The sequence below is a fragment of the Carcharodon carcharias genome, chromosome 33 (assembly GCF_017639515.1).
Source record: "Carcharodon carcharias isolate sCarCar2 chromosome 33, sCarCar2.pri, whole genome shotgun sequence".
NCBI classification, from domain to species: domain Eukaryota; kingdom Metazoa; phylum Chordata; class Chondrichthyes; order Lamniformes; family Lamnidae; genus Carcharodon; species Carcharodon carcharias.
The window spans coordinates 22,152,934-22,180,433 of NC_054499.1; the positions used below are offsets into that span (position 1 = coordinate 22,152,934).

General features: G+C 49.5%; 1 protein-coding gene across 4 annotated transcripts in view; it reads right to left on the bottom strand.

The window, feature by feature from the left end:
* Positions 1–27,500, bottom strand: part of LOC121272275 (neuroligin-4, X-linked-like) — a 1,033,091-nt gene that overhangs the window by 661,063 nt on the left and 344,528 nt on the right. Inside the window, exon 2 of one of the 4 annotated variants that reach the window (XM_041178834.1) lies at positions 15,253–15,264. The exons of the other annotated variants lie outside the window; for them this stretch is intronic. Coding sequence (XP_041034768.1) covers positions 15,253–15,264 — 12 coding nt within the window. The remainder of the gene's footprint in view (positions 1–15,252; positions 15,265–27,500) is intronic. 4 annotated transcript variants of the gene reach the window in all.

Consider the following 27,500-nt stretch of genomic DNA (forward strand, 5'->3'; position numbering starts at 1 on the left):
GGTCTGTTAAATTCTGACACGACCTGTTCCCGGAGGGTGGCTGCTCAGGTATTTTTTGGCTGGTCCACAGCAGAAACACTGCGAGCTCATGGTGCAGCTCGATCTGGACTGTGTAGGTTGGTGACATCCTGTAAGTTCCTGCTGTCCGCTCGAGAGAACAGGCTACTGAGATCAGAAAAAGCAACAGGAAAGGACTGATTTTTCTCCCCACTTGTTGATGTATTTTTTTTTTAAAAACGCCCCCCCCCCCACCCAGATTGTTGAGATGTCACTTCTCGGAGTTTTATTAACTTCGCTGACAAACTAGCGCTTTAAAGTGGGACAGAGGAAGTGTGACACTTGAAATATGGTCCTCCAAACTTTAGTGGCCGGGTAGGATTACAAACGCGTGAATTAGGAGCAGGAGGAGGCCATTCGGCCCCTCGAGCCTCCTCTGCTATTCAATAAGATCACTGCTGATCTGATTGTAGCCGTAACTCCACGTTCCCGCCTACCCCCCAATAACCTTTGACTCCCTTGTTAGTCAAGAATCTATCTACCTCGGCCTTAAAAATATTCATCGACTCAGTCTCCACCGCTCTCTGGGGAAGTGAATTCCAAAGATTCACGACCCTCTGAGGGAAAACGTTCCTTCTCATCTCCGTCTGAAATAGGAGACTCCTTATTTTTAACCCGTGTCCCTAGTTCTAGTGTCTCCCACAAGAGGAAACATCTTCTCAGCATCCACCCAGCCAAGTCCCCTCAGGATCTTATACGTTTCTGTAAGATCACCTCTCATTCTTCTAAATTCCAATGGATACAGGCCCAGCCTGTCCACCTCCCCTCATAAGATAACGCCCCCCAACCCAGGAATCAGCCGAGTGAACTCGATTGGGGGATTATCCTCCAGTAATAGCATCGAAAATTCAACCCTTCAAGGTGTGAAAAGGAAATATTTTCTAAATATAAAGAGGTTTTTGCCAAATCAGTTTGATGAATATGAGGCTTTATCTCCCAAGTTTGTGACAGAGTTGGGAGAGACAACAGAAATATGTTCCGTGGAGCCACCCAGTGACAAGTGCCTGCAACTACATCGTGACAGTTGACATAGCAAAATTGAATGCATTTTCTCTTACTCAATCTTAAAGATGTGACATCACTGGAAAGGACTGGGTGAAATGCCCATCCCTAATTGCCCCTTGAGAAGATGATGAAGAGCCATTGTCTTGAAATGTCACAGAAGGTGTAAGTACACCCACCGTGCTGTTAGGGAGAGAGTTCCAGGATTTTGACCCAGCGACAGTGAAGGAACGGCCGATATATTTCCAAGTCAGGATGGTGAGTGACTCAGAGGGGAACTTCCAGGTGGTGGTGTTCCCATGTGTCTGCTGCCCTTGTCCTTCTAGATGGTAGTGGTTGTGGGTTTGGAAGGTGCTGTCGAAGGAGCCTTGGCGAGTTGCTGCAGTGCTAAGTGTAGATTGTACACACTGTGCTAGTAACACACCAGCAATGGAAGAGTGGGACGTTCAGGCTCAATTATGAAGTGCCAATCAAATAGACTTGGTATCAGAGCTGTTACAAGAATGTGACAGGGCAGGTTGATACTGCTGCCAAAAAACAAACAGAACCCTGGGCTGTATAAACAGAGGGAGGGAGCCAAAATGCTAAGAAACAATGTTAAACGTTCATAAATCGCTGGTTAGGCCTCAGCTGGAGGATTGTGTCCGATTCTGGACTCTGCACTTTAAGAAGGATGTCAGAGCCTTGGGAGAGGGTGCGGAGGAGATTTACCCAGAATGGGAGCAGGGATGAGGGGCTCCAGTTCATGGGGAGAGAGACTGGAGAAACTGGGATTGTTCCCCTTGGAGCAGAGGAGGTTAAGGAGGAGATTTAATCGAGGCGTTCAAAATGATGAGGGGTTTGGACAGAGTGAATAAGGAGAAACTGTTTCCAGTGGCTGGAGGATCGGTAACCAGAGGGGACACAGGTTGAAGAGAATCGGGAAATGAACCAGAGGGGGAGATGAGGAGAATTTGTTATTCACACAGCGAGTTGTTGTGGATCTGGAAGGCGCTGCCTGAAAGGGCGGTGGAAGCAGATTCAATAGGAACTTTCAAAATGGGGGAAATTGGAGAAATACATGAAGGGGGAAAATTTGCAGGGATATGGGGGAAGGAGCAGGTGGCGATGGGACAGGGAGTGAATGGGTCTGGAAAACAGCAGAGCCACAATAGGCCAAATGGCCTCCTTCTGTGACATATGGTTGCATGGAAATGTAACAGGAAATAAGAGCGAGAGCTACAGGAACTGAGAAGTAAATTAATAGTTCTGGGGATGGCCCTGGGCCAGGGGGTGTGGGGGGTTGACATCACTGTGAGGTGCATCTTAGGGTTAGGCTTAGGTAGCAGGTCTGGGATCAGTAGGAGTTGAGTCCTGAGATCAGGGAGCATTGGGGAGGAAAGTCTGGGAGCACCTAGGATGATTGTTTATTGCGAAGGTGAATTGAGTATAAAAGTAGGGGAGCATTGCTTCAGCCGTACTGCATCTTAGTTAGGCCGCATCGGGAGTACTGTGTACAGTTTTAGTCCCCTCACTTAAGAAAGGATATAAATTGCATTAAAAGCAGCTCAGAGAAGGTTCACCCGACAGATTCCTGGGATGATGGAGGATTTGTCTGATGAGGAGAGATTGGACAGGTTGGGCCTGTCCTCATTGGAGTTTAGAAGGATGAGAGGTGAACTTATTGAAACATAGAGCTTGACAGGCTGGATGCTGAGAGGGTGTTTCCCCTCGTGGGGGAATCTACAACTGGGGGGCACAGTTTAAAAATAAGGGGTCTTCCATTTAAGATGGAGATGAGGAGGAATTTCCTCTCTCAGAGGGTAGCGAGTCTGTGGAACTCTCTCCCCCAGAGAGCAGGGGAGGCCGGATCACTGAATAGATCCAAGGCTGAGTTAGACAGGTCTCTGATCGACAAGGGAGCCGAGAGTTATGGGGGACAGACGGGAAAGTGGAGCTGAGACCGCAGTCAGTTCAGCCACAGTTTCATCGAATGGCCGAACAGGCTCAATGGGACCTCCTGCTCCCATTTCTTCTGTTCTCACCTTCTTGTGGGGTTAGCAAGCACGGGGAGTGCAGTCTTGGTGGGGGTGCGGGGGGGGTTGCAATCGTGGAGCAGGTCCTGCCATCTGGAGCAGAGGGGGGAGGCATTCTGGGGGTCAGTAGGACTGGGAGGACCAAGTGGAGGTATAAATCCCCAGGTCAGGGTGTCAGCCAGCAGCCTTGGAGGAGGTGGGGGTGGGGGCAACATGATCTGAACTGCTGAGGAGCTCTATCAAATCACCAGAGGGCCCCTTCTACCCCTAGCCCCACTGGAAACCTTCCCCTCAACCTGTCTACTTTCCACGATCAGGTAGGCAGTCGAACCAACGCCTCCCCCCCGCCCCCACCCCCAAACCACTCAATTTATCAGCAGCCAGAGCGCACCCCCCAACGCCCCCCCCACCCCCCCTCTACTTCTGTCCTTTCGAGCGTTGAGTATACAACTTGCTCACTTAAGCTGCCAATCGCGATGGAAGAAATACATAAACAAAGGACCATCACCTGTGGAAATGCTGAGAAAGTGTACATAGGGCTCAGTTTTCTGCGATTAAGATATGAAATAAACCCCGTGCGTCTCAAAAACAGCTCAGGAGAGAAATATTTTGAGCTCAGCTTTTAGCCTTTGAGAAGAGCCGTCCCCATTCTTAATACGCGATCCTGGAGAGCTACTAATAATCTAGCTGGGTCCATTGCAAGTGTTTTCTAAAAGCACATCACAAGTGAATTGGCAACCAGTACTTAACATATTAAACACCAGCCTTGCCTGAAATGTGAAAAATAAGGCTTTTGAGTCTTCAACTTAGAGTCTATCTTGGAAAAAGCAAAGACACGCACACACATACATCCATGCACGCACATGCACACACACATATACAAGATGAGCTGTCACATCCTCCTTCCTTCAATTAGAAACCTACCAATACACACTAAGACATTCTTACACATTGTGCAACACTCAGGATGCACAGATGCACCTGGAAAATCGCTTCAGCTGCTCTGTGGTAATACATCAACTCACTTCCAAGACAGGTTGAGACCTCGAAGTCAAAAACTTTAAGGAAGGCATCGAATGGTATAAGAGATTATTCAACTTGTAAATTCAATCATGAAACACACCTTTAAAATTTTGTTTCTGTTTTTCAGAAAAAAAAATGTTATTCGGGGTATTAGAAATTTCAGTTACTGAGGAAAAAATGTTGGGTACATTTTCTTTCAAAATGCAATCTGTTGACATTGAATTTTCCCTTCATAACATGCTGACACAAAAGATGTGACACTGACAGTAAGATTAACTTGAAATGAACAACAAACAATACAAAAAAACCATCTAACGTATTGCCAGTTGATGTAGGTGATGCCGAGAGTGTCAAGATTTTCTGCCTCAAAAAAAAGGTGTACAAGAATGATACCATAATGAAGAGGGTACAACTATCAGGAAAGACTGAACAGGCTGTTGGGGGGGTGGGGGGGTGGGGGGCTGGTGGAGGTGGGGTGGGGGGTCTTGGCTCTAGAGACGAGAGGGCTGAAGGATGACCCGACAGAGGTTTCTGAAACTCGCGAGGGATTTGACGGGTGGATGTAACTAGTGGTGTCCCACGGGGATCCGTGTTAGAACCTCAACTGTTCTCCATATTGTAACTGAAAGGTACACAACCACATTTGCTGATGACACCACCACGATCTTATAGAACGGCGGAGCAGACTTGAGGGGCTGAATGGCCAATCCTGCTCCTAATTCGCATGTTCGTACGTATATTGCGAGAGGTGTAGATTTTTTTTTCTTTTAGTTGCTCATGGGGATGTGGGTATCCATGGCTAGGCCCAGCACTTATTGCCCATCCCTAACTACCCTCGTCTAGCATTGCCCTGGGTTTCTAGCCCAGTGACAATACCGATAATGCCACTGCCTCCTCTCTGGAGGCACGACGTTACAAAACATTATTAATCAAGCGAGTGGATGGGCAAAACTGTGGCAAACGGATTTCAATGTAGGCAAGTGTGAGGTCAACTATTTTGCAACGGAAAAGGATAAGTCAGGTGATGTACTAATGATGGGGAGCTAGAAACAGTGAACTTGGGGGACCCAGGTACACAGATCACTAAATATCCTGAACAGGTACAGAAAGTAATCAAAACAGCTAATACAGCGCTGGCCTTCATACCCAGAGGGCTAGAATACAGAGGGATGGAAATCATAAAAAGTTAGACCACATCTGGAGTTACTGTAGGCGGCTCTGGACACACACCTCAGGAGGAAGATATTAGCCTAACAGGAATGCAACTTGGGTTCAATACCTCGGGCCCCACCCAAGGGTCAACTTTACAAAGAGAGATTGAACAAACTGGTTGTGAACCATCTGGGTCACTAATGCCGCTTCAGGGAAGGAAATCTGCCCTCCTTACCCGGTCTGGCCTACACGTGACTCCAGACCCACACAGCCACGTAGCCGACTCTCAAATGCCCTCTGAAATGGGCCGAGCAGATTCAGATCAAGGGCAGTTAGGGGTGGGTAACAAATGCTGAACTTACCAGGAATGCTCACGTCCCGTGTGAAAGAATAGATGAACTAATTTTGTATTTCTTTGAATTTAGACAGTTAGTAGGTGATTTGATCAAAGTTTTCAAGATATTACGGGGAACAGATAGAGAGAAACTATCTCTGCTGGTTAGGGAGTCTAGGGCTAGAGGGCAGAATCTAAAAATGAGAGCCAGGCCTATCAGAAGAGAGACTAGGAAACACTTCCACACACAAAGGGAGTTTGGAACTCTCTTTCAGAGAAGACAATTGTTGCTGAATCATAATTTCAAATCTGAGCTTGTTAGTTTCTTTGTTATCCAAAGGTATTAAGGGATATGGGGCAATGGCAGGGACATGGAGTTAGGTCACAGATTAAATATGGTCTCATTGAATGGCAGGGTAGGCTCAAAGGGCTGAATGGCCTCCTCCTGTTCCTGTATTCCTAAGCCTCGAAAAGACGCTTGCACTTGGCAGGGGGAGACCAGAACTCAGGGCAATCAGTACAAGAGAGTCACTAATAAACCCAATGGGGAGTTCAGGAGAAACGTCTTTATCCAGAGAGTGGGGAGAATGTGGAACCTGGTCCCACAGTGGGTGGCATTGACCAGTTATGCCAAATAGTTTGTTACTGATCGATATGTTCCACATAATATTGAGGGCCAGGTAAATCACTTGGGGGCAAAAGTTGGAAGAGCAAAAGAAAGCAGGGGGTTTCTGTAGGTCTCCTTGAGGTCAACAACAAACTAATGCCCTTTCGGGAGGGAAATCTGCTGTCCTTACCCGGTCTGGCCTACATGTGACTCCACGCCCACACAGCCATGCGGTTGACTCTTAACTGCCCCTCTGAAATGGGCCGAGCCAGCCACTCAGTTCAAGGGCAATTAGGGACGGGCAACAAATGCTGGCCCAGCCAGCGACAGCCACATCCCATCAAAGACTAAAAACAGACCAAATATAAAGAGTGCCAAGGGCATAGGGAGCGAGGCTTGAGGAGACAGGAACATATGAAGCTAAATAGCTCAGGAGTAAAGAGGTAAAAAGTCCCTGAACTGTAACCACGGCTGGTTAGAGATTTATCAGTTAGCAGGCAGTACGATAGGGGTAAATCTAAGAACTTAAGACCATAAGTAATAGGAGCAGGAGTAGACCACCAGGCCCTCGGAGCCTGTTCCACCCTTCAATAAGATCATGGCTGATGCATTCTTAGCTTCATCTCCACTCTACCATCTGTTCCCTTTAGCCCTTGACTCCTTCGTCACTCAGAAATCTCAGCCTCGAATATATTCAGTGACCCAGCCTCCACTGCTCTCCGGAGAAGAGGAAGCCAGAGACTGACGACCCTCTGAGGGAAGAAGTTCCCTCCTCACCTCTGTCTTCAACGCGGAGGACCTCTTATCCTGAAACTGTTCTAGATGCCCCCTCAAGGGGAAAAAATAATCCTCCTCACATCCAACCCCCTCCGAGTCTTATTAGTTTCAATAAGGATCACCTCGTATCCCTCTGAACTCCAGGGGGACAGGCCCAATCTTGAAGATAACTGAGGGGTCATGGGTTCAACAAAGAAATGAGATAACTCAATAAGGGGGTGAGCAAATTATTCTGCGCGCACCAAGGGATCAACAGACGATACAGTCTGCGGTGTCATCCGGTCCCATGGTTGTCCCTGAGCCAGAAGCCAACGGGGTCAAGCCGGGGACGTCAACACAAAACCTAAGTTGGAGGTTTTGCGGCACTAGTACTGAGGGATCACCTCCAGGCCTTTCAGGGCGAGACTGAGTGCCCATTCTTCCCTCTCAAGCGGATTGTACAAGGTCCCATGACCTGCTGTCAGAAGGAGAGTAGGGGAGTTCCCCCCACTCCACCTCCCCCCCAACCCCTCCCCAAGAGCCTGGGGCTGACGCTTTCCCCGCATCCCTCAAAAGAAGGAATCAGATTGCCCGACCGTTAACACCTTGCTGTCTGTGGGATCTTGCTGTGCATAATGTTACTGCCACAGTTCCTGGATTACAGCAGCAGCTATACTTCGGAAGTTATCCATTGGCAGTAAGATGGTTTGGAATTATCCTGAACATCTGAACGGTGTTTATACCAATGCCAATTCTCTTGGGCGGTTAAGGGCCTTTTTAACCCACCTCGTGGAGTCTATTCAAGGCCAAGCTGGATTGGTTAATAGATCATCAAAGGTGCTATATAAATGCAAGTTCTTTATCTTTCCTCCTGGTTGGGTTGCGTTATGGAGACAAAAAACCGGGGAACCATTTGGTGTTGCACCGGGATAAGGGAGGTAGGCCCATTGACCTTCCGGTGGGGGGGGTGGGGGGCGAGCAAGGGTGGGGCGCTGCTTCCCATCAGGCCTGTCATCTCAGCAGCCCCTCACATGCTGCCCTGATTGGAGAAGCAAGAATGGCCTGTGCAAAGTCAAAGGTCAGAGGTCGTGCCACTCTCCTGCGGTTTGAAATGGCGTGGATGGAGCCTCAGGGATAAATGACTAGGCTTCTCCAAAGAGAAAAGTTGACAAAGCTCTTTTGTGCGCTAATTGAACAGCACTTTCTGAACAGCCCTGAGTGCGCTAATAGCTACACTAACAACCAGTTTGAGGTAAGCAGTTGAGCTCGTAACCTGGCTCATTTACACTCGCTGGAAGTGACATACGTTCATGTGCAGGGACCCGTTCTCTGCAAACAAAAGGAATATGTTCCAGCCTTGCCTCTTGTTTTGAATTGCCCGGGAGCTTGGGGAGTCTATAGCTCCTCGTTGCTTTCTCCGTGGCAACACCTCAGCCAAACACAGTCGACTTGCCAGCCAATCCAAATCCTTTTCTCCTGCGGTATAATTTGTTGTGATTGTTTGAAATTTGGTATTTTTGTGTTTGTCCTGATGAGTGCAAGATGAAAAGCTTCAGCAAGATGTCTCTCTTTTCAACAGTTGTCAACTTCTGTGCTACCAGGTGACTGTCCACTTGACTTCCTTCTACAGTGAGCAGCCAGGGGAAGTTTCTCAGGGCTGTACATCATTTGCAGAGTCTTGCTGCTCGACAGAAGTGGCACAGGAAACAGACAAATGGAGCTGACTGCATGCTTTCCACTGGCCTGTTATATAAGCTTGCTCCTCTAACCTCTACAGTCACTTCCTGCGTGGTGCACACACACACTCTGACTGTCCAGATTTGGCCTCTCACATTTCAGAATCATAGAGCGGCCATTCGGCCCATCGTGCTTGTGTCAGCTCTTTGGAAGAGCTCTCCAATTCGTCCCAACCCTGCCTGCTCTTCCCACCCCCCCCGATAGCCTGCACAATTATTCCCCTTCAACTATTTCTCCAACTCCCCCCTTTTGAAAGCTCCTATTGAATCTGCTTCCACCACCCTTTCAGGCAGCGCCTTCCAGATCCACAACCACTCGCCGCGTGAAAAAAACATTCTCCCCATCTCCCCCTCTGGTTCGCTTCCCGATTCTCTTCAACCTGTGTCCCCTCTGGTTACCAACCCTCCCACCACTGGAAACAGTTTCTCCCTCTCCAACGCCTCAATTAAAATCCACCCCCCTTAACCTTCTCTGCTCCAAGGGGAACAATCCCAGCCTCTCTCCAGTCTCCCTCCACACGAAGTGAAGCCCTTCACCCCTGCTCCCATTCTGGGTAAACCTCCTCCGCACCCTGTCCCGGGTACTGCTACCCTTCCCAAAGTGCGGGGCCCCTAGAATCGGACTCAACCCTCCAGCCAAGGGCCGAACCGGACGCCGCTGATGGGGTCGGTTGCTCATTAGCAGTTCGCAAAGCGTCTTACAGAGGGTGGGAGCTGCGGAGAGGGGGGTCAGTGCGGCATATATGTCAACAGAAGCTAAGGGAAGACTCAATAAACTGCATTTCCTACCTCAGGATCTCACTAGGGGGCAGAGGGCCCTGTTGGAGATGGGCCAACACTTGGCGGTGCCTCTTCTCCGACCCAAAATCCCGTGGAGGCTCATCAACACCTCCAGGGATGCCCCAGGCTCTTCAGGCTTTGAGGTTCGATCACCCAGGGCATTGCCGTGAGCAAGAGGCCATGAGATAAACCACCGAGGCCTGAACAAACACTGAGTCTTTATCCTTTCCCTCCCAGCGTTTCTGTTGACTGGTTTTTAAATATATTGGGGATGGCGGAAGGGGGTGGGGAGGGGTCGGGGGGGGGTGAAAGGGCATCTGACTGACAGACAAGAATCCAATTGGATGTTGAGGAGTCTGCTCGGGAAACCGGGGACTGTGGGTGGACGGGTCAGACAGCCAAAAGCAGGAAGGAGGGGGCGTTAGGCTTTAAAGTGATAACAGCTGGAAGCAGATGAAGACCACTGGGCCCATCGATCCCGCTCCGCCAGTCAATACGATCATGGCCAATCTTAGGCGTCCACTCCACTTCCCCGCCCATTGCCCTTGACCAAGAATCTGTCTACCCCAGCCTTAAATATACTCAACGAAGGAGCATCCACAATCCCTCTGAGAGAATCCCAAAGATTCACAACCCTTTGAGTGAAGACATTTCTCCTCATCTTAGTCCCTAAATGATCAGCCCCTTATCCTGAGACTGTTCCCCATGTTCTAAACTCCCCAGCCCAGGGGGGGACAATCTCTCAGCATCCACCCTGTCAAACCCCTTCAGAATATCACATGATCGCCTCTCATTCTTCTAAACTCCAGAGAATATAGACCCAGTTTTTTTTCAGCCTCTCACCATAGGGCAACCTTCCGAAGGATCAATGAAACCTTCATTGTGCCAGCTCCTCCCTCAAACTGGGAGACTGAAGCTGCACACTATACCCCAGTTGCTGTCTCACCAAGCCCATCCAACTGGAAGAAGACTCCTTTATTCCTGCACTCCAAGATATTCAGGATACGATGAGAAGGAAAAGAGAGGCTTTTAACAGGTACCAAATCAGCGGAGGCATTAGTGGAGTACAGAAAGTGCAGGGTGGAGCTTAATAAAGCTATTAGGAGAGCAAAGAGGGGATATGAGAAAGCTCTGGCTGGTAAAAGTAGGGACAATCCCAAGATATTTTATAAGTATATCAAAGGGAAGAGGATAACCAGGGAAAGAGTAGGGCCCATAAGGGACCAAGGGGACAATCTATGGGTGGAGCCAGAGGATATCGGTATAGTGTTGAATGAATACTTCACGTCCGTCTTCCCCCAAGAGAATGAGGATGAAGGTATGGAACTCGGAGAGAGAGACTGCGAGGTTCTTAAGCAAATTGAAATAGGAAGTGACAAGGTATTGGAGGTGTTGACAGGCTTAAAAGTGGACAGATCTCTAGGTCTGGATGATTTGTGTCCCAGACTGCTGAGGGAGGCAAGGGAGGAGATCGCAGGGGCTCTGACCCAAATTTTTAATTCCTCTCTGGCCACGGGGGAGGTGCCAGAGGACTGGAGAACAGCTAAGGTGGTTCCACTATTTAAGAAGGGTTGTAAGGATTAGCCAGGGAACTACAGACCAGTGAGTCTCACGTCAGTGGTAGGGAAACTATTGGAGAAAATTCTGAAGGAGAGAACCTATCTCCACTTGGAGAGGCAAGGTTTGATCAGGGATAGTCAGCATGGTTTTGTCAGAGGGAGGTCATGCCTAACAAATTTGATTGAATTTTTAGAGGAGGTGACCAGGTGTGTAGATGTGGGCAGTGCAGTTGATGTAGTTCATATGGATTTCAGCAAAGCCTTTGACAAGGTCCCACATGGGAGACTTATAAAGAAGGCAAATGCACATGGGATACAGGGTAATTTGATAAGGTGGGTTCAAAATTGGCTTAGTTGTAGGAGACAGAGGGTGATGACAGAAGGATGCTTTAGTGACTGGAATCCAGTGTCTAGTGGCGTACCACAGGGATCTGTGCTGGGTCCCCTATTATTCGTCATTAATATAAACAACATAGATGACTATGTGGGGGTTAGGATTAGTAAGTTTGCGGATGACACAAACATTGGCCAGGTGGTTAACAGTGAGGTTGAGTGTCTTGGGCTATAGGAAGATATAGATGGGATGGTCAAATGGGCAGATAAGTGACAAGTGGAACATAACCCTGAAAAGTGTGAGGTGATACACTTTGGAAGGAGTAATTTGTCAAGGAAATATTCAATGAACGGCATGACACTAGGAAGTTCTGAGGAACAAAGGGACCTTGGCGTGTGTGTCCATTGATCTCTGAAGGAGGAGGGGCATGTTAGTGGGGTGGTGAAAAAGGCATATGGGACACTTGCCTTTATCAATCGAGGCATAGATTACAAAAGTAGGGAGATCATGTTGGAGTTGTATAGAACCTTAGTGAGGCCACAGCTGGAGTACTGTGTGCAGTTCTGGTCGCCACATTATAGGAAGGATGTGATTGCACTGGAGGGGGTGCAGAGGAGATTCACCAGGATGTTGTCTGGGATGAAACATTTAAGTTATGAAGAGAGGTTGGATAGACTTGGGTTGTTTTCATTGGAGCAGAGAAGACTGAGGGCGACCTGATTGAGGTGGACAAGATTATGAGGGGCATGGACAGGGTGGATAGGGAGCAGCTGTTCCCCTTAGTTGAAGGGTCAGTCACGAGGGGACATAAGTTCAAGGTGAGGGGCAGGAGGTTTAGGGGAATGTGAGGAAAAGCTTTTTTACCCAGAGGGTGGTGAGGGTCTGGAATGCACTGCCTGGGAGGGTGGTGGAGGCGGGTTGTCTCACATCCTTTAAAAAGTACCTGGATGAATACTTGGCACGTCATAACATTCAAGGCTATGGGCCAAGTGCTGGTAAATGGGATTAGGTAGGTAGGTCAGGTGTTTCTTATGTGTCGGTGCAGGCTCGATGGGCCGAAGGGCCTCATCTGCATTGTGTAATTCTGTGATTCTGTGATCAACAGGGCTATCAAGTGTCATTTGTTTAGCAATAACCTGCTCACTGATGCCCAGTTTGGGTTCTGCCAGGGTCACTCAGTTCCTGACCTCATTACAGCCTTGATCCAAACATGGACAAAAGAGCTGAATGCCCGAGATGAGGTGAGAGTGACTGCCCTTGACATCAAGGCAGCATTTGACCGAGTGTGACATCAAGGAGCCCTAGCCAAACTGGAGTCAATGGGAATCAGGGGGAAAACGCTCTGCTGGTCGGAGTCACATCCAGCACAAAGGAAGATGGTTGTGGGTGTTGGAGGTCAGTCATCTCAGCTCCAGGACATCACTGCAGGAGTTCCTCAGGGTAGTGTCCTCGGCCCAACCATCTTCAGCTGCTTCATCAATGACCTTCCTTCCATCATAAGTTCAGAAGTGGGGATGTTCGCTGATGATTGCACAATGTTCAGCACCATTCATGTCTCCGTAGATACTGAAACAGTCCATGTCCAAATGCAGCAAGACCTGGACAATATCCAGTCTTGGGCTGATAAGTGCCAAGTAACACTCATGCCACACAAGTGTCAGGACCATCTCCAACAAGAGAGAATCTAACCATTGCCCCTTGATGTTCAATGGCATTACTATTGCTGAATCCCCCACTATCAACATCCTGGGGGTTACCATTGACCAGAAACTGAACTGGACCAGCCAAATAAATACTGTGTCTACAAGATCAGGTCAGAGACTAGAAATCCTGTGATGAGTAACTCACCTCCTGACTCCCTAAAGCCTGTCCACCATCTACAAGGCACAAGTCAGGAGTGTGATGGAATACTCCCCACTTGCCTGGATGAGTGCAGCTCCCACAACACTCAAGAAGCTCAACACCAACCAAAGCAGCCCCGCTTGATTGGCACCACATCCACAAACATTCACTCCCTCCACCACCGACGCACAGTAGCAGCAGTGTGTGTACCATCTACAAGATGCACTGCAGCAACTCACCAAGGCTCCTTAGACATCACCTTCCAAACCCACGACCACTCCCATCTAGAAGGACCAAGGGCAGCAGACACATGGGGAACACCGCCACCTGGAAGTTCCCCTCCAAGTCACTCACCATCCTGACTTGGAAATATATCGGCCGTTCCTTCACTGTCGCTGGGTCAAAATCCTGGAACTCCCTCCCTAACAGCACTGTGGGTGTACCTACACCACATGGACTGCAGCGGCTCAAGAAGGCAGCTCACCACCACCTTCTCAAGGGGCAATTAGGGATGGGTAATAAATGCTGGGCCCAGCCAGCGATACCCACACCCCATAAATGACTTTTTAAAGAATTGGAAAGGAAAGTCATGTAACGAATCACAGCAGCCAGTTTGTGCACTGCAAGATCCCACAAATAGGAATGTGATAATGACCAGGCTATCTGTTCTTAGTGATGTTGGTAGAAGGATAGATATCGGTCACAGAACACAGGGGAGAACTCCCCCCTGCCCTCTCCTCCAAACATGCTATCAACATTTTCCATCCACCTGCAGAGACTGACAGCACTCAGTTTAATGCCTCAACCAAAAACTCTCTCACAACTGGCACTGAGTATGTCTGCTGGAACTGAGTGTTCCAGTCTCTGGTGAACAAATGACCTGGTAACTCAAAGGCCGGTGTGTGAGCCTCTGAGGCACTGCTTTCAGATCAACACAGGCTGACATTCGGAAAAGCAATATTGCTGCTGAATCCACTGAGCAGACCACGAGTCTGCACACTACAGTGAAAGCATGGTCTCAACATCTCTCACACACTCTCTCACCATCCCTCTCTCTTTCTCACCATCCCTCTCTCTCTCTCACCATTCCTCTCTCTCTCACCATCCCTCTCTCTCTCACCATCCCTCTCTCTCACCATCCCTCTCTCTCTCACCATCCCTCTCTCTCTCTCACCATCCCTCTCTCTCTCTCACCATCCCTCTCTCTCTCTCACCATCCCTCTCTCTCTCACCATCCCTCTCACTCGCTAACCATCCATCTCTCTCACCATCCTCTCTCTCTCACCATCCCTCTCTCTCTCAACCCTATCTCTCTCTCTCTCACCATCCCTCTCTCTCTCACCATCCCTCTCTCTCTCTCACCATCCCTCTCTCTCTCACCATCCCTCTCTCTCTCTCACCATCCCTCTCTCTCTCTCACCATCCTCCTCTCTCTCTCACCATCCCTCTCTCTCTCACATCCCTCTCTCTCACCATCCTCTCTCTCTCTCACCATCCTTCTCTCTCTCACCATCCCTCTCTCTCTCTCACCATCCCTCTCTCTCTCTCACCATCCCTCTCTCTCTCACCATCCTCTCTCTCACCATCCCTCTCTCTCTCTCACCATCCCTCTCTCTCTCACCATCCCTCTCTCTCTCTCACCATTCCTCTCTCTCTCTCACCATCCCTCTCTCTCTCACCATCCCTCTCTCTCTCTCACCATCCCTCTCTCTCTCACCATCCCTCTCTCTCTCACAATCCCTCTCTCTCACCATCCCTCTCTCTCTCACCATCCCTCTCTCTCTCACCATTCCTCTCTCTCTCACCTCCTCTCTCTCACCATCCCTCTCTCTCACCATCCCTCTCTCTCTCACCATCCCTCTCTCTCTCTCACCATCCCTCTCTCTCTCTCACCATCCCTCTCTCTCTCTCACCATCCCTCTCTCTCTCACCATCCCTCTCACTCGCTAACCATCCATCTCTCTCACCATCCCTCTCTCTCTCACCATCCCTCTCTCTCTCACAATCCCTCTCTCTCACCATCCCTCTCTCTCTCACCATCCCTCTCTCTCTCACCATCCTCTCTCTCTCTCCACTCTCTCTCTCACCATCTTAACCATCATCTCTCTCACCATCCCTCTCTCTCTCTCTCTCTCTCACAATCCCTCTCTCTCACCATCCCTCTCTCTCTCACCATCCCTCTCTCTCTCACCATTCCTCTCTCTCTCTCACCATCCCTCTCTCTCTCTCACCATCCCTCTCTCTCTCTCACCATCCTCTCTCTCACCATCCCTCTCTCTCTCTCACCATCCCTCTCTCTCTCTCACCATCCCTCTCTCTCTCACCATCCCTCTCTCTCACCATCCCTCTCTCTCTCTCACCATCCTTCTCTCTCTCACCATCCCTCTCTCTCTCTCACCATCCCTCTCTCTCTCTCACCATCCCTCTCTCTCTCACCATCCCTCTCTCTCACCATCCCTCTCTCTCTCTCACCATCCCTCTCTCTCTCACCATCCCTCTCTCTCTCTCACCATTCCTCTCTCTCTCTCACCATCCCTCTCTCTCTCTCACCATCCCTCTCTCTCTCACCATCCCTCTCTCTCTCTCACCATCCCTCTCTCTCTCTCACCATCCCTCTCTCTCTCAACATCCCTCTCTCTCTCACCATCCCTCTCTCTCTCTCACCATCCCTCTCTCTCTCACCATCCCTCTCACTCGCTAACCATCCATCTCTCTCTCTCACCATCCCTCTCTCTCTCTCACCATCCCTCTCTCTCTCACCATCCCTCACTCGCTAACCATCCATCTCTCTCTCTCACCATCCCTCTCTCTCTCTCACCATCCCTCTCACTCGCTAACTATCCATCTCTCTCACCATCCCTCTCTCTCTCACCATCCATCTCTCTCACCATCCCTCTCTCTCTCTCTCTCACCATCCCTCTCTCTCTCTCACCATCCCTCTCTCTCTCTCACCATCCCTCTCACTCGCTAACCATCCATCTCTCTCACCATCCCTCTCTCTCTCATCATCCCTCTCTCTCTCACCATACCTCTCACTCTCTAACCATTCATCTCTCTCACCATCTCTCTCACTCTCTCTCACCATCCCTCTCTCTCTCACCATTCCTCTCTCACCATCTCTCTCTCACCATCCCTCTCACACTCCCTCACCATCCCTCTCTCTCTCACCATTCCCCTCTCTCTCACCATCCCCCTCTCTCTCTCTCTCTCTCACACCATCCCTCTCTCTCTCTCACCATCCCTCTCTCTCTCTCACCATCCCTCTCTCTCTCACCATCCATCTCTCTCACCATCCCTCTCTCTCTCTCTCTCACCATCCCTCTCTCTCTCTCACCATCCCTCTCTCTCTCTCACCATCCCTCTCACTCGCTAACCATCCATCTCTCTCACCATCCCTCTCTCTCTCATCATCCCTCTCTCTCTCACCATACCTCTCACTCTCTAACCATTCATCTCTCTCACCATCTCTCTCACTCTCTCTCACCATCCCTCTCTCTCTCACCATTCCTCTCTCACCATCTCTCTCTCACCATCCCTCTCACACTCCCTCACCATCCCTCTCTCTCTCACCATTCCCCTCTCTCTCACCATCCCCCTCTCTCTCTCTCTCTCACCATCCCTCTCTCTCTCTCACCATCCCTCTCTCTCTCACCATCCCTCTCTCTCACCATCCCTCTCTCTCTCACCATCCCTCTCTCTCACCATCCCTCTCTCTATCTCTCACCATCCCTCTCTCTCTCTCTCACCATCCCCGTCTCTCTCTCTCACCATTCCCCTCTCTCTCTCTCACCATCCCACTCTCTCTCTCACCATCCCTCTCTCTCTCTCTCTCTCACCATCCTTCTCTCTCTCACCATCCCTCTCTCTCTCTCACCATCCCTCTCTCTCTCACCATCCCTCTCTCTCACCATCCCTCTCTCTCTCACCATCCCTCTCTCTCTCACCATCCCTCTCTCTCTCAACATCCCTCTCTCTCACCATCCCTCTCTCTCTCTCTCTCACCATCCCCCTCTCTCTCTCACCATCCCTCTCTATCTCTCACCATCCTGCTCTTTCTCACCATCCCTCTCTCTCTCACCATCCCTCTCTCTCTCACCATCCCTCTCCCTCTCACCATCCATCTCTCGCTCTCTCACCATCCCTCTCTCTCTCTCACCATCCTGCTCTCTCTCACCATCCCTCTCCCTCTCACCATTCCTCTCTCACTCTCTCATATCTCTCTCCTTTCTCCCTCACTCTCTCTCTCAGTCTCTCTCTCACAGCCTCTCTTAAAGTCTCCCTCTCTCTCACCATCTATCTCTCTCACTCTTTCTCCTCTCCCTCTCTCACCACCTCATTCTCCCTCCAAATCTCCCACTCTATCACTGTTTCCCATTCTCACACCATCCCTCTCCTTCACAGTTTCTTACTCTCTTTCACCATCACTCTCTCTCACTCTCTCTTACTCTCTTTCACCATCTCTCCCTCTCATCATCCCTCTCCCGCTGTCTCACCATCTCTCCCCCTTCTCTCTCACCAACTTTCTCTCTCTCACCATCGTCCCTCACTCTCTCACCATCTTTCTCTCTCTCTATCACCATCTCCCTCTCTCTCACCTCCCCTTTCTCTCTCATTGACTCTTGTTCTCTCTCTCTCTCCCACCATCCATTTCTCTCTCTCTCTCACCGTCTCTCTCACGAGCTCTCTCTCTCACGAGCTCTCTCTCTCTCACTGTCCGCTTCTCTCTCTCTCACAGTCTCTCTACCTCTCACAGTCTCTCACTCCCCCACTGTCTATGTCTCTCTCACTCTGTCACTGTCTCCCTCTCTGTTTCACACTCTCTCTCTCTGTCTCCTTCTCTCTCACTCTGTCTCTATCTCTCTCTTTCACTGTCACTGTCTCTCTCTCTCACTCTGTCTCTTTCTCTCTCTCTTTCACTCTGCCTCTTTCTCTCTTTCGCTCTGACTCTTTCTCTCTCACTCTATCTCTCACTCTCTCGCTCATTCTCTTTCTCTCTCTTACTGCCTCTTTCTCTCTCACTCTGTCTCTTTCTCTCTCTCACTCTGTCACTTTCTCTCTCTCTTTCTCTCTGTCTCTTTCTCTTTCTCGCTCACTGTCTCTTTCTCTCCCTCTATCTCTCTCTCTCTCTGTCTCTTTCTCTCCCTCTCTCACCTTGTCTCTTTCTCTCTCGCTCTCTCTCACTCACTCAGTCTCCCTGTCTCTCTCACGTTCTCTTACTCTGTCTCCCTCCCTCCCTCTCTCACACTGTCTCCTTCTCTCCCTCTCTCTCACTCTCTCTCACTCACTCGCTTTCTCTCTCACAATGTCTCCCTCCCTCTATCTGCCACTGTCTCTCTCAATCGTTCTCCCTCTATCTCACTAACTCCCTCTCCCTCTCTCATCGTCTCTCATGCTCCCACCGTCCCTCTCACTGTCTCCCTCTCCCTCTCAACCTGTCAACCTCTCGCTCTCTCACTCTGTCTCCCTCTTTCCATATCTCACTCTGTCCCCCTTTCTCTCTCGCACTCTCTCTCTCCCTCTGTATCCCTCTCTGTCTCTCACTCTGTCTCTCCCTCTCTCTCTCTCTGTATCCCTCTCTGTCTCTCACTCTGTCTCTCCCTCTCTCACCTTCTGTATCCCTCTCTGTCTCTCACTCTGTCTCTCCCTCTCTCTGCCGGTCTGACTCTCACTCTCTCTCTCTCTCATTCTGTCTCCTGCTCTCTCTCTCATTGTGTCTCTCCCTCTCTCTCTCTCTCTCATTCTGACTCCCTCCCTCTCTCTCACTCTCATGCTGTCTCTCGCTCTCTCTCTCACTCTGGCTCCCTCTCCCTCTCTGTCACTCTGTCTCCCTCCTGCTCTCTCTCTGTCTGTTTCCCCCTCTCTCTCTCTGTCTCTCTCTCTCTCATTGTGCCTCTCCCCCTCTCTCTTTCTCACTCTGCCTCTCTCTCTCTCTCACTCTGTCGCTTTCTCTCCGTCTCTCTCGGTATCTCTTTTTCTCTCTCTCTCACACTGTCTCCCTCCCTCTCCCTCTCTCTCACTCTGTCTCCCTCCTTCTCTCATTGTCTATCTTTCTCCCACTGTCTCTCTCAATCGTTCTCCCTCTATCTCACTAACTCCCTCTCTCCCTCTTTCTCACTCTCTCATCGCCTCTCTCGCACCCACCGTCCCTCTGTCTCTCTCTCTCTCTCCCTCTGTATCCCTTTCCGTCTCTCATTCTGCCTCCCCCTCTCTCTCCCTCACTTTGTCTCCCTCTCTCTCCCTCTGTCTCTCTCCCTCTCTCTCACTCTGTCTCTTCCTCTATCTGCCGGTCTGGCTCCCACTCTTTCTCTCTCTCTCTCTCTCTCTCACTCTCTCCCTCTCTCCCTCTGCCTCCTGCTCTCTCTCTCTCATTCTGTCTCCTTCTCTCTCATTCTGCCTCTCCCACTCTCTCTCACTCTGTCAGCCTCTCTCTATAACTCTGTGTCCCTCTCACTCTCTCTCACTCTTTCTCTCTCTCCTGCTCTGTCTCCCCATCTCCCTTTCTCTCTCTCACTCTCTCTCCTACTCTCTCTCCCTCACACCCTGTCTCCCTCTCTATCTTTTTCTCAATGTCTCCCCCTATCTCTCACCCTCTCTCTATTACTCTGTGTACCTCTCACTCTCTCTCTCCTTCTCTCTCTCTCACAGTCTCTTTCTCTGTCTCTCACTCTTTCTCCCTCTCTCTTTTTCTCTCTCACTCTGTCATTCTGTCTCTTTCCTTCTCTCTCTCTCTGTCCCTCTCCCATTCTCTCTCTCTCTCACTCTGTCTCCCTCTCTCTCACTGTGTCACCCTCCCTCTCTCTCTCTATTATTCTTTCTCCCTATCTCTCTCTCACACTGTCTCCCTCCCCCTCTCTCACTGTCTCTCCCTCTCTCTCTTTCTCTCACTCTGTCTCCCTCTCTCTCTCCTACTCTGTCACCCTCTCTCTATTTCTCTCTGTCCCACTCTCTTTCTCTCTCTCAATCTGTGAACCTCTCTCTCTCTGTCTGTCTCTCTCTGTCTTTCTTCCTCTCTCTTTCTCTCACTGTCTCTTTCTCTCTCTCCCACTCTCACTGTCTCTCTCTCCCACTCTCTCTCACTCTGTCTCTTTCTCTGTCTCTGTCTCTTTCATTCTCTCTCTCACTCTCTCTCTCTCTCTCCCTCTCTCCCTCTCTCTCTCTCAGTCTCCCTCTCTCTCTCACTCACTCACTCTCTCTCTCTCTCTCTCCCTCTCTCTCTCTATTATATCTTGATGATGATATCTTGGAGGGGGCATCGAATGAAGCTTTGTGGGTAAAGTTTAGGAATAAAAAAGGGGCAGCCACATTGTTAGGTGTTTATTATAGACCCCCCAGGTAGTCAGCGGGAAATTGAGGAGCAAATATGTGCACAATTTACGGAGGTGTGTAAAAACAATAACAATAGGGTAATTACATTAGGTGATTTCAACTTTCCCAAAATTAATTGGGATAGACATAGTGGTAAGGGCTTGGATGGAGTGGATTTCTTGAAATGTGTACAGGAGAACCTTTTAGGTCAATGTGTAGAGGGTCCAACAAGGGACGGTGCAGTGCTGGACCTAATTCTGGGGAATGAACCCAGACAGCTGGCTGAGGTGGTGGTGGGGGAGCATTTCAGTGATAGCGACCAGAACATGGTACAGTTTAAGCTTGTTATGGACAAAGAAATAGACAAGTTGCAAAAATATGTTTTGGATTAAGGGAGAGTGGATTTTAGTAAAATAAGGCAGGAGCTGGCCAAGGTAGATTAGGAACAGTTACTTGTGGGGAAATCTACAGAGGAGCAGTGGGGGGGGTGGGGTTCAAAAAGGAAATGGGGAGGGTACAGACTCAACATATTCCCTCTAGGGAGATAGGAAGGAGTAACAATCCCAGAGAACCATGGATGACCAGAGATTTTCAGGATAGGATGAGAAGGAAAAGAGAGGCTTTTAGCAGGTACAAGGGAAGCAAATCAGCGGAGGCATTAGTGGAGTACAGAAAGTGCAGGGTGGAGCTTAATAAAGCTATTAGGAGAGCAAAGAGGGGATATGAGAAAGCTCTGGCTGGTAAAAGTAGGGACAATCCCAAGATATTCTCTAAGTATATCAATGGGAAGAGGATAACCAGGGAAAGAGTAGGGCCCATTAGGGACCAAGGGGACAATCTATGGGTGGGGCCAAATGATATCGGTAGAGGATTGAATGAATAATTCACATCCGTCTTCACCCAATAGAATGACGATGAAGATATGGGACTCGGGGAAAGAGACTGTGAGGTTCTTGAGCAAATTGATATAAGGAATGACAAGGTATTGGAGGTGTTGGCAGGTTTAAAAGTGGACAAATCTCCAGGTCTGGATGATGTGTGTCCCAGACTGCTGAGGGAGGCAAGGGAGGAGATCGCAGGGACTCTGACCCAAATTTTTAATTCCTCTCTGGCCATGGGGAAGGTACCATAGGACTGCAGCACAGCTAATGTGGTTCCGCTATTTAAGAAGCGTTGTAGGGATTAGCCAGGGAAATACAGGCCAGTGAGTCTCATGTCAGTGGTAGGGAAACTATTGGAGAAAATTCTGAAGGAGAGAAACTACCTCCACTTGGAGAGGCAAGGTTTGATCAGGGATAGTCAGCATGGTTTTGTCAGAGGGAGGTCATGCCTGACAAATTTGATTGAACTTTTAGAGGAGGTGACCAGGTGTGTAGATGAGGGTAGTGCAGTTTATGTAGTTTAAATGGATTTCAGCAAAGCCTTTGACAAGGTCCCACATGGGAGAATATAAAGAACGCAAATGCATATGGGATACAGGATAATTTGATAAGGTGGATTCATAATTGGCTTAGTTGTAGGAGACAGAGGGTGATGACAGAAGGATGCTTTAGTGACTGGAAGTCAATGTCCAGTGACGTACCACAGGGATCTGTGCTGGGTCCCCTATTATTCATCACTTATATAAACAACATAGATGACTATGTGGGGGGTAGGATTAGTAAGTTTGCGGATGACACAAAGCTTGGCCGGGTGGTTAACAGTGAGGTTGAGTGTCTTGGGCTACAGGAAGGTATAGACGGGATGGTCAAATGGGCAGATAAGTGGCAGATGGAATTTAACCCTGAAAAGTGTGAGGTGATACACTTTGGAAGGAGTAATTTGACAAGGAAGTATTCAATGAACGGCATGACACTAGGAAGTTCTGAGGAACAAAGGGACCTTGGCGTGTGTGTCCATTGATCTCTGAAGGCGGAGGGACATGTTAGTGGGGTGGGTGAAAAAGGCATATGGGACACTTGCCTTTATCAATCGAGCATAGATTACAAAAGTAGGGAGGTCATGTTGGAGTTGTATAGAACCTTAGTGAGGCCACAGCTGGAGTACTGTGTGCAGTTCTGGTCGCCACATTATAGGAAGGATGTGATTGCACTGGAGGGGGTGCAGAGGAGATTCACCAGGATGTTGCCTGGGATGAAACATTTAAGTTATGAAGAGAGGTTGGATTGACTTGGAAACAAAAACAGAATTACCTGGAAAAACTCAGCAGGTCTGGCAGCATCGGCGGAGAAGAAAAGAGTTGACGTTTCGAGTCCTCATGACCCTTCGACAGAACTTGAGTTCGAGTCCAGGAAAGAGCTGAAATATAAGCTGGTTTAAGGTGTGTGTGTGGGGGGCGGAGAGATAGAGAGACAGAGAGGTGGAGGGGGTTGGTGTGGTTGTAGCGACAAACAAGCAGTGATAGAAGCAGATCATCAAAAGATGTCAACAACAATAGTACAATAGAACACATAGGTGTTAAAGTTAAAGTTGGTGATATTATCTAAACGAATGTGCTAATTAAGAATGGATGGTAGGGCACTCAAGGTATAGCTCTAGTGGGTTTTTTTTTATTTTATATAATGGAAATAGGTGGGAAAAGGAAAATCTTTATAATTTATTGGGAAAAGAAAGAAGGGGGAAACAGAAAGGGGGTGGGGATGGGGGAGGGGACTCACGACCTAAAGTTGTTGAATTCAATATTCAGTCCGGAAGGCTGTAAAGTCCCTAGTCGGAAGATGAGGTGTTGTTCCTCCAGTTTGCGTTGGGCTTCACTGGAACAATGCAGCAAGCCAAGGACAGACATGTGGGCAAGAGAGCAGGGTGGAGTGTTAAAATGGCAAGCGACAGGGAGGTTTGGGTCATTCTTGCGGACAGACCGCAGGTGTTCTGCAAAGCGGTCGCCCAGTTTACGTTTGGTCTCTCCAATGTAGAGGAGACCACATTGGGAGCAACGAATGCAGTAGACTAAGTTGGGGGAAATGCAAGTGAAATGCTGCTTCACTTGAAAGGAGTGTTTGGGTCCTTGGACGGTGAGGAGAGAGGAAGTGAAGGGGCAGGTGTTGCATCTTTTGCGTGGGCAAGGGGTTGTGCCATAGGAGGGGGTTGAGGAGTAGGGGGTGATGGAGGAGTGGACCAGGGTGTCCCGGAGGGAGCGATCCCTACGGAATGCCGATAAGGGGGGTGAAGGGAAGATGTGTTTGGTAGTGGCATCATGCTGGAGTTGGCGGAAATGGCGGAGGATGATCCTTTGAATGCGGAGGCTGGTGGGGTGATAAGTGAGGACAAGGGGGACCCTATCATGTTTCTGGGAGGGAGGAGAAGGAGTGAGGGCGGATGCGCGGGAGATGGGCCGGACACGGTTGAGGGCCCTGTCAACGACCGTGGGTGGAAAACCTCGGTTAAGGAAGAAGGAGGACATGTCAGAGGAACTGTTTTTGAATGTAGCATCATCGGAACAGACCCGCATGGGCCCCAGCTATGCCTGTCTCTTTATGGGGTATGTGGAACATTCCTTGTTGCAGTCCTACTCCGGCCCCCTTCCACAACTCTTTCTCCGGTACATCGATGATTACTTTGGTGCTGCTTCATGCTCTCGTCAGGACTTGGAAAAATTTATTAATTTTGCTTCCAATCTCCACCCCTCCATCATTTTCACGTGGTCCATCTCTGACACTTCCCTTCCCTTCCTTGACCTCTCTGTCTCAATCTCTGGTGATAGACTGTCCACCAATATCCATTACAAACCCACCGACACCCACAGCTATCTCGACTACAGCTCCTCACACCCCACTTCCTGTAAGGACTCCATCCCATTCTCTCAGTTCCTTCGCCTCCGTCGCATCTGTTCCGATGATGCTACATTCAAAAACAGTTCCTCTGACATGTCCTCCTTCTTCCTTAACCGAGGTTTTCCACCCACGGTCGTTGACAGGGCCCTCAACCGTGTCCGGCCCATCTCCCGCGCATCCGCCCTCACTCCTTCTCCTCCCTCCCAGAAACATGATAGGGTCCCCCTTGTCCTCACTTATCACCCCACCAGCCTCCGCATTCAAAGGATCATCCTCCGCCATTTCCGCCAACTGCAGCATGATGCCACTACCAAACACATCTTCCCTTCACCCCCCTTATCGGCATTCCGTAGGGATCGCTCCCTCCGGGACACCCTGGTCCACTCCTCCATCACCCCCTACTCCTCAACCCCCTCCTATGGCACAACCCCTTGCCCACGCAAAAGATGCAACACCTGCCCCTTCACTTCCTCTCTCCTCACCGTCCAAGGACCCAAACACTCCTTTCAAGTGAAGCAGCATTTCACTTGCATTTCCCCCAACTTAGTCTATTGCATTCGTTGCTCCCAATGTGGTCTCCTCTACATTGGAGAGACCAAACGTAAACTGGGCGACCGCTTTGCAGAACACCTGCGGTCTGTCCGCAAGAATGACCCAAACCTCCCTGTCGCTTGCCATTTTAACACTCCACCCTGCTCTCTTGCCCACATGTCTGTCCTTGGCTTGCTGCATTGTTCCAGTGAAGCCCAACGCAAACTGGAGGAACAACACCTCATCTTCCGACTAGGGACTTTACAGCCTTCCGGACTGAATATTGAATTCAACAACTTTAGGTCGTGAGTCCCCTCCCCCATCCCCACCCCCTTTCTGTTTCCCCCTTCTTTCTTTTCCCAATAAATTATAAAGATTTTCCTTTTCCCACCTATTTCCATTATATAAAATAAAAAAAAAAACCCACTAGAGCTATACCTTGAGTGCCCTACCATCCATTCTTAATTAGCACATTCGTTTAGATAATATCACCAACTTTAACTTTAACACCTATGTGTTCTATTGTACTATTGTTGTTGACATCTTTTGATGATCTGCTTCTATCACTGCTTGTTTGTCGCTACAACCACACCAACCCCCTCCACCTCTCTGTCTCTCTATCTCTCCGCCCCCCACACACACACCTTAAACCAGCTTATATTTCAGCTCTTTCCTGGACTCGAACTCAAGTTCTGTCGAAGGGTCATGAGGACTCGAAACGTCAACTCTTTTCTTCTCCGCCGATGCTGCCAGACCTGCTGAGTTTTTCCAGGTAATTCTGTTTTTGTTTTGGATTTCCAGCATCCGCAGTTTTTTTGTTTTTATCATTGGATTGACTTGGGTTGTTTTTGTTGGAGCAGAGAAGACTGAGGGGTGACCTGATCGAGGTGTACAAGCTTATGAGGGGCAAGGACAGGGTGGATAGGGAGCAGCTTGTTCCCCTTAGTTGAAGGGTCAGTCACAAGGGGGCATAAGTTCAAGGTGAGGGGCAGGAGTTTTAGGGGGGATGTGAGGAAAAACTTTTTTACCCAGAGGGTGGTGAGGGTCTGGAATGCGCTGCCTGGGAGGGTGGTGGAGGCAGGTTGTCTCATATCCTTTAAAAAGTACCTGGATGAGCACTTGGCACATCATAACATTCAAGGTTATGGGCCAAGTGCTGGTAAATGGGATGAGGTAGGTAGGTCAGGTGTTTCTCACGTGTTGGTGCAGACTCGATGGGCCGAAGGGCCTCTTCTGCACTGTGTGATTCTGTGATTCTGTGTTTTTCTAATATTACACTTTCTCCCTTTCTCTGTCTCACACTCTGTCTTCCTCTTTCTCTCTATGTCACTGTCTCCCTCCCTCTCTCTCATTCTGTCTCCCCCTCTCTCTCTCACCCTCTCTCCCTCTCCCTCTCTCTCTCTCCCTCTCTCTCTGTCTCCCTCTCTCCTCTCTCTCTGTCTCCCTCTCTCCCTCTCTTTCTCTCTGTCTCTCTCTCTCTCCCTCTCTCTGTCTCTCTCTCTGTCTCTCTCTCTCTCTGTCTCTCTCTCTCTCCCTCTCTCTCTGTCTTTCTCTCTCCCTCTCTCTCTGTCTCCCTCTCTCTGTCTCCCTCTCTCCCTCTCCCTCTCTCTCTGTCTCCCTCTCTCCCTCTCTCTCTCCCTCTCTCCCTTTCCATCTCTCTCTGTCTCCCTCTCTCCCTCTCTCTCTGTCTCCCTCTCTCTCCCTCTCTCTCTGTCTCTCTCCCTCTCTCTCTGTCTCCCTCTCTCCCTCTCCCTCTCTCTCTGTCTCTCTCTCTCCCTCTCTGTCTCCCTCTCTCTCTCTCCCTCTCTCACCCTCTCTCTCTGTCTCCATCTCTCTCTCACTGTGTCCCACCCTCTCTCTCTGTCTGACTCTCTCTCTCCCTCTCTCTCTCTCTCTTCCTCACTCTTGTCTCTCTCTCTCTCTCACTGTCTGTTTCTCTTTCTCTCTCATTCTGCCTCTTCCTCTCTCTATCTCACTCACTCTGTCTCCCTCTGTCTCTCTGTCTCTCTCTCACCCTGTCTCCTTCTCTCTCTGTCTCTGTGTCTCTGTCTCCCTCTCTCTCTCTTTCACACTGTTTCTCTCTCTCTCTCTTTCACACTGTCTCCCTCTCTCTCTGTCTCACTCTGTCACCCTCTCTCTATTACTCTGTCTCCGTCTCTCTCTCTCATCCTGTGTCCCTCCTTCTCTCTCTCTGTCTCCCTCTCTCTCCCTCTCTCTTCCTCTCTCTATCTCTCTCTCTCTCACTCACTCTGTCTTCCTCTGTCTCTCTCTCTTATCCTGTCTCCCTATATCTCTCTCACTGTCTTGCACGCTCTCTCTGACTCTGCCTCCCTCTATATCTGTCTGTCTCCCTCTTTTGCTCTCTCTCACGCTCTGCCACCCTCTCTCTCTATTACTATCTTTCCCTCTCTCTCTGTGTCTTCCTCTCTCTTTCACACTGTCTCCCTCGCTCTCTCTCTCTCCCTCTCACTCTGTCACCCTTCATTTCTCTCATTCTGTCTCCCTCTCTCACTCTGTCTCCCTCGCTCTCTCTCTCTCCCTCCATCTCTGTCTCACTCTGTCACCCTCTCTCTATTACTCTCTCTCCATCCATCTCTCACTCTGTGTCGCTCCCTCTCTCTCACTCTCTCCCTCTCTCTCTCTTTACCTCTCTTCCTCACTGTCTCTCTCTCTCACTCTTTCTCCCTCTCTCTCTCA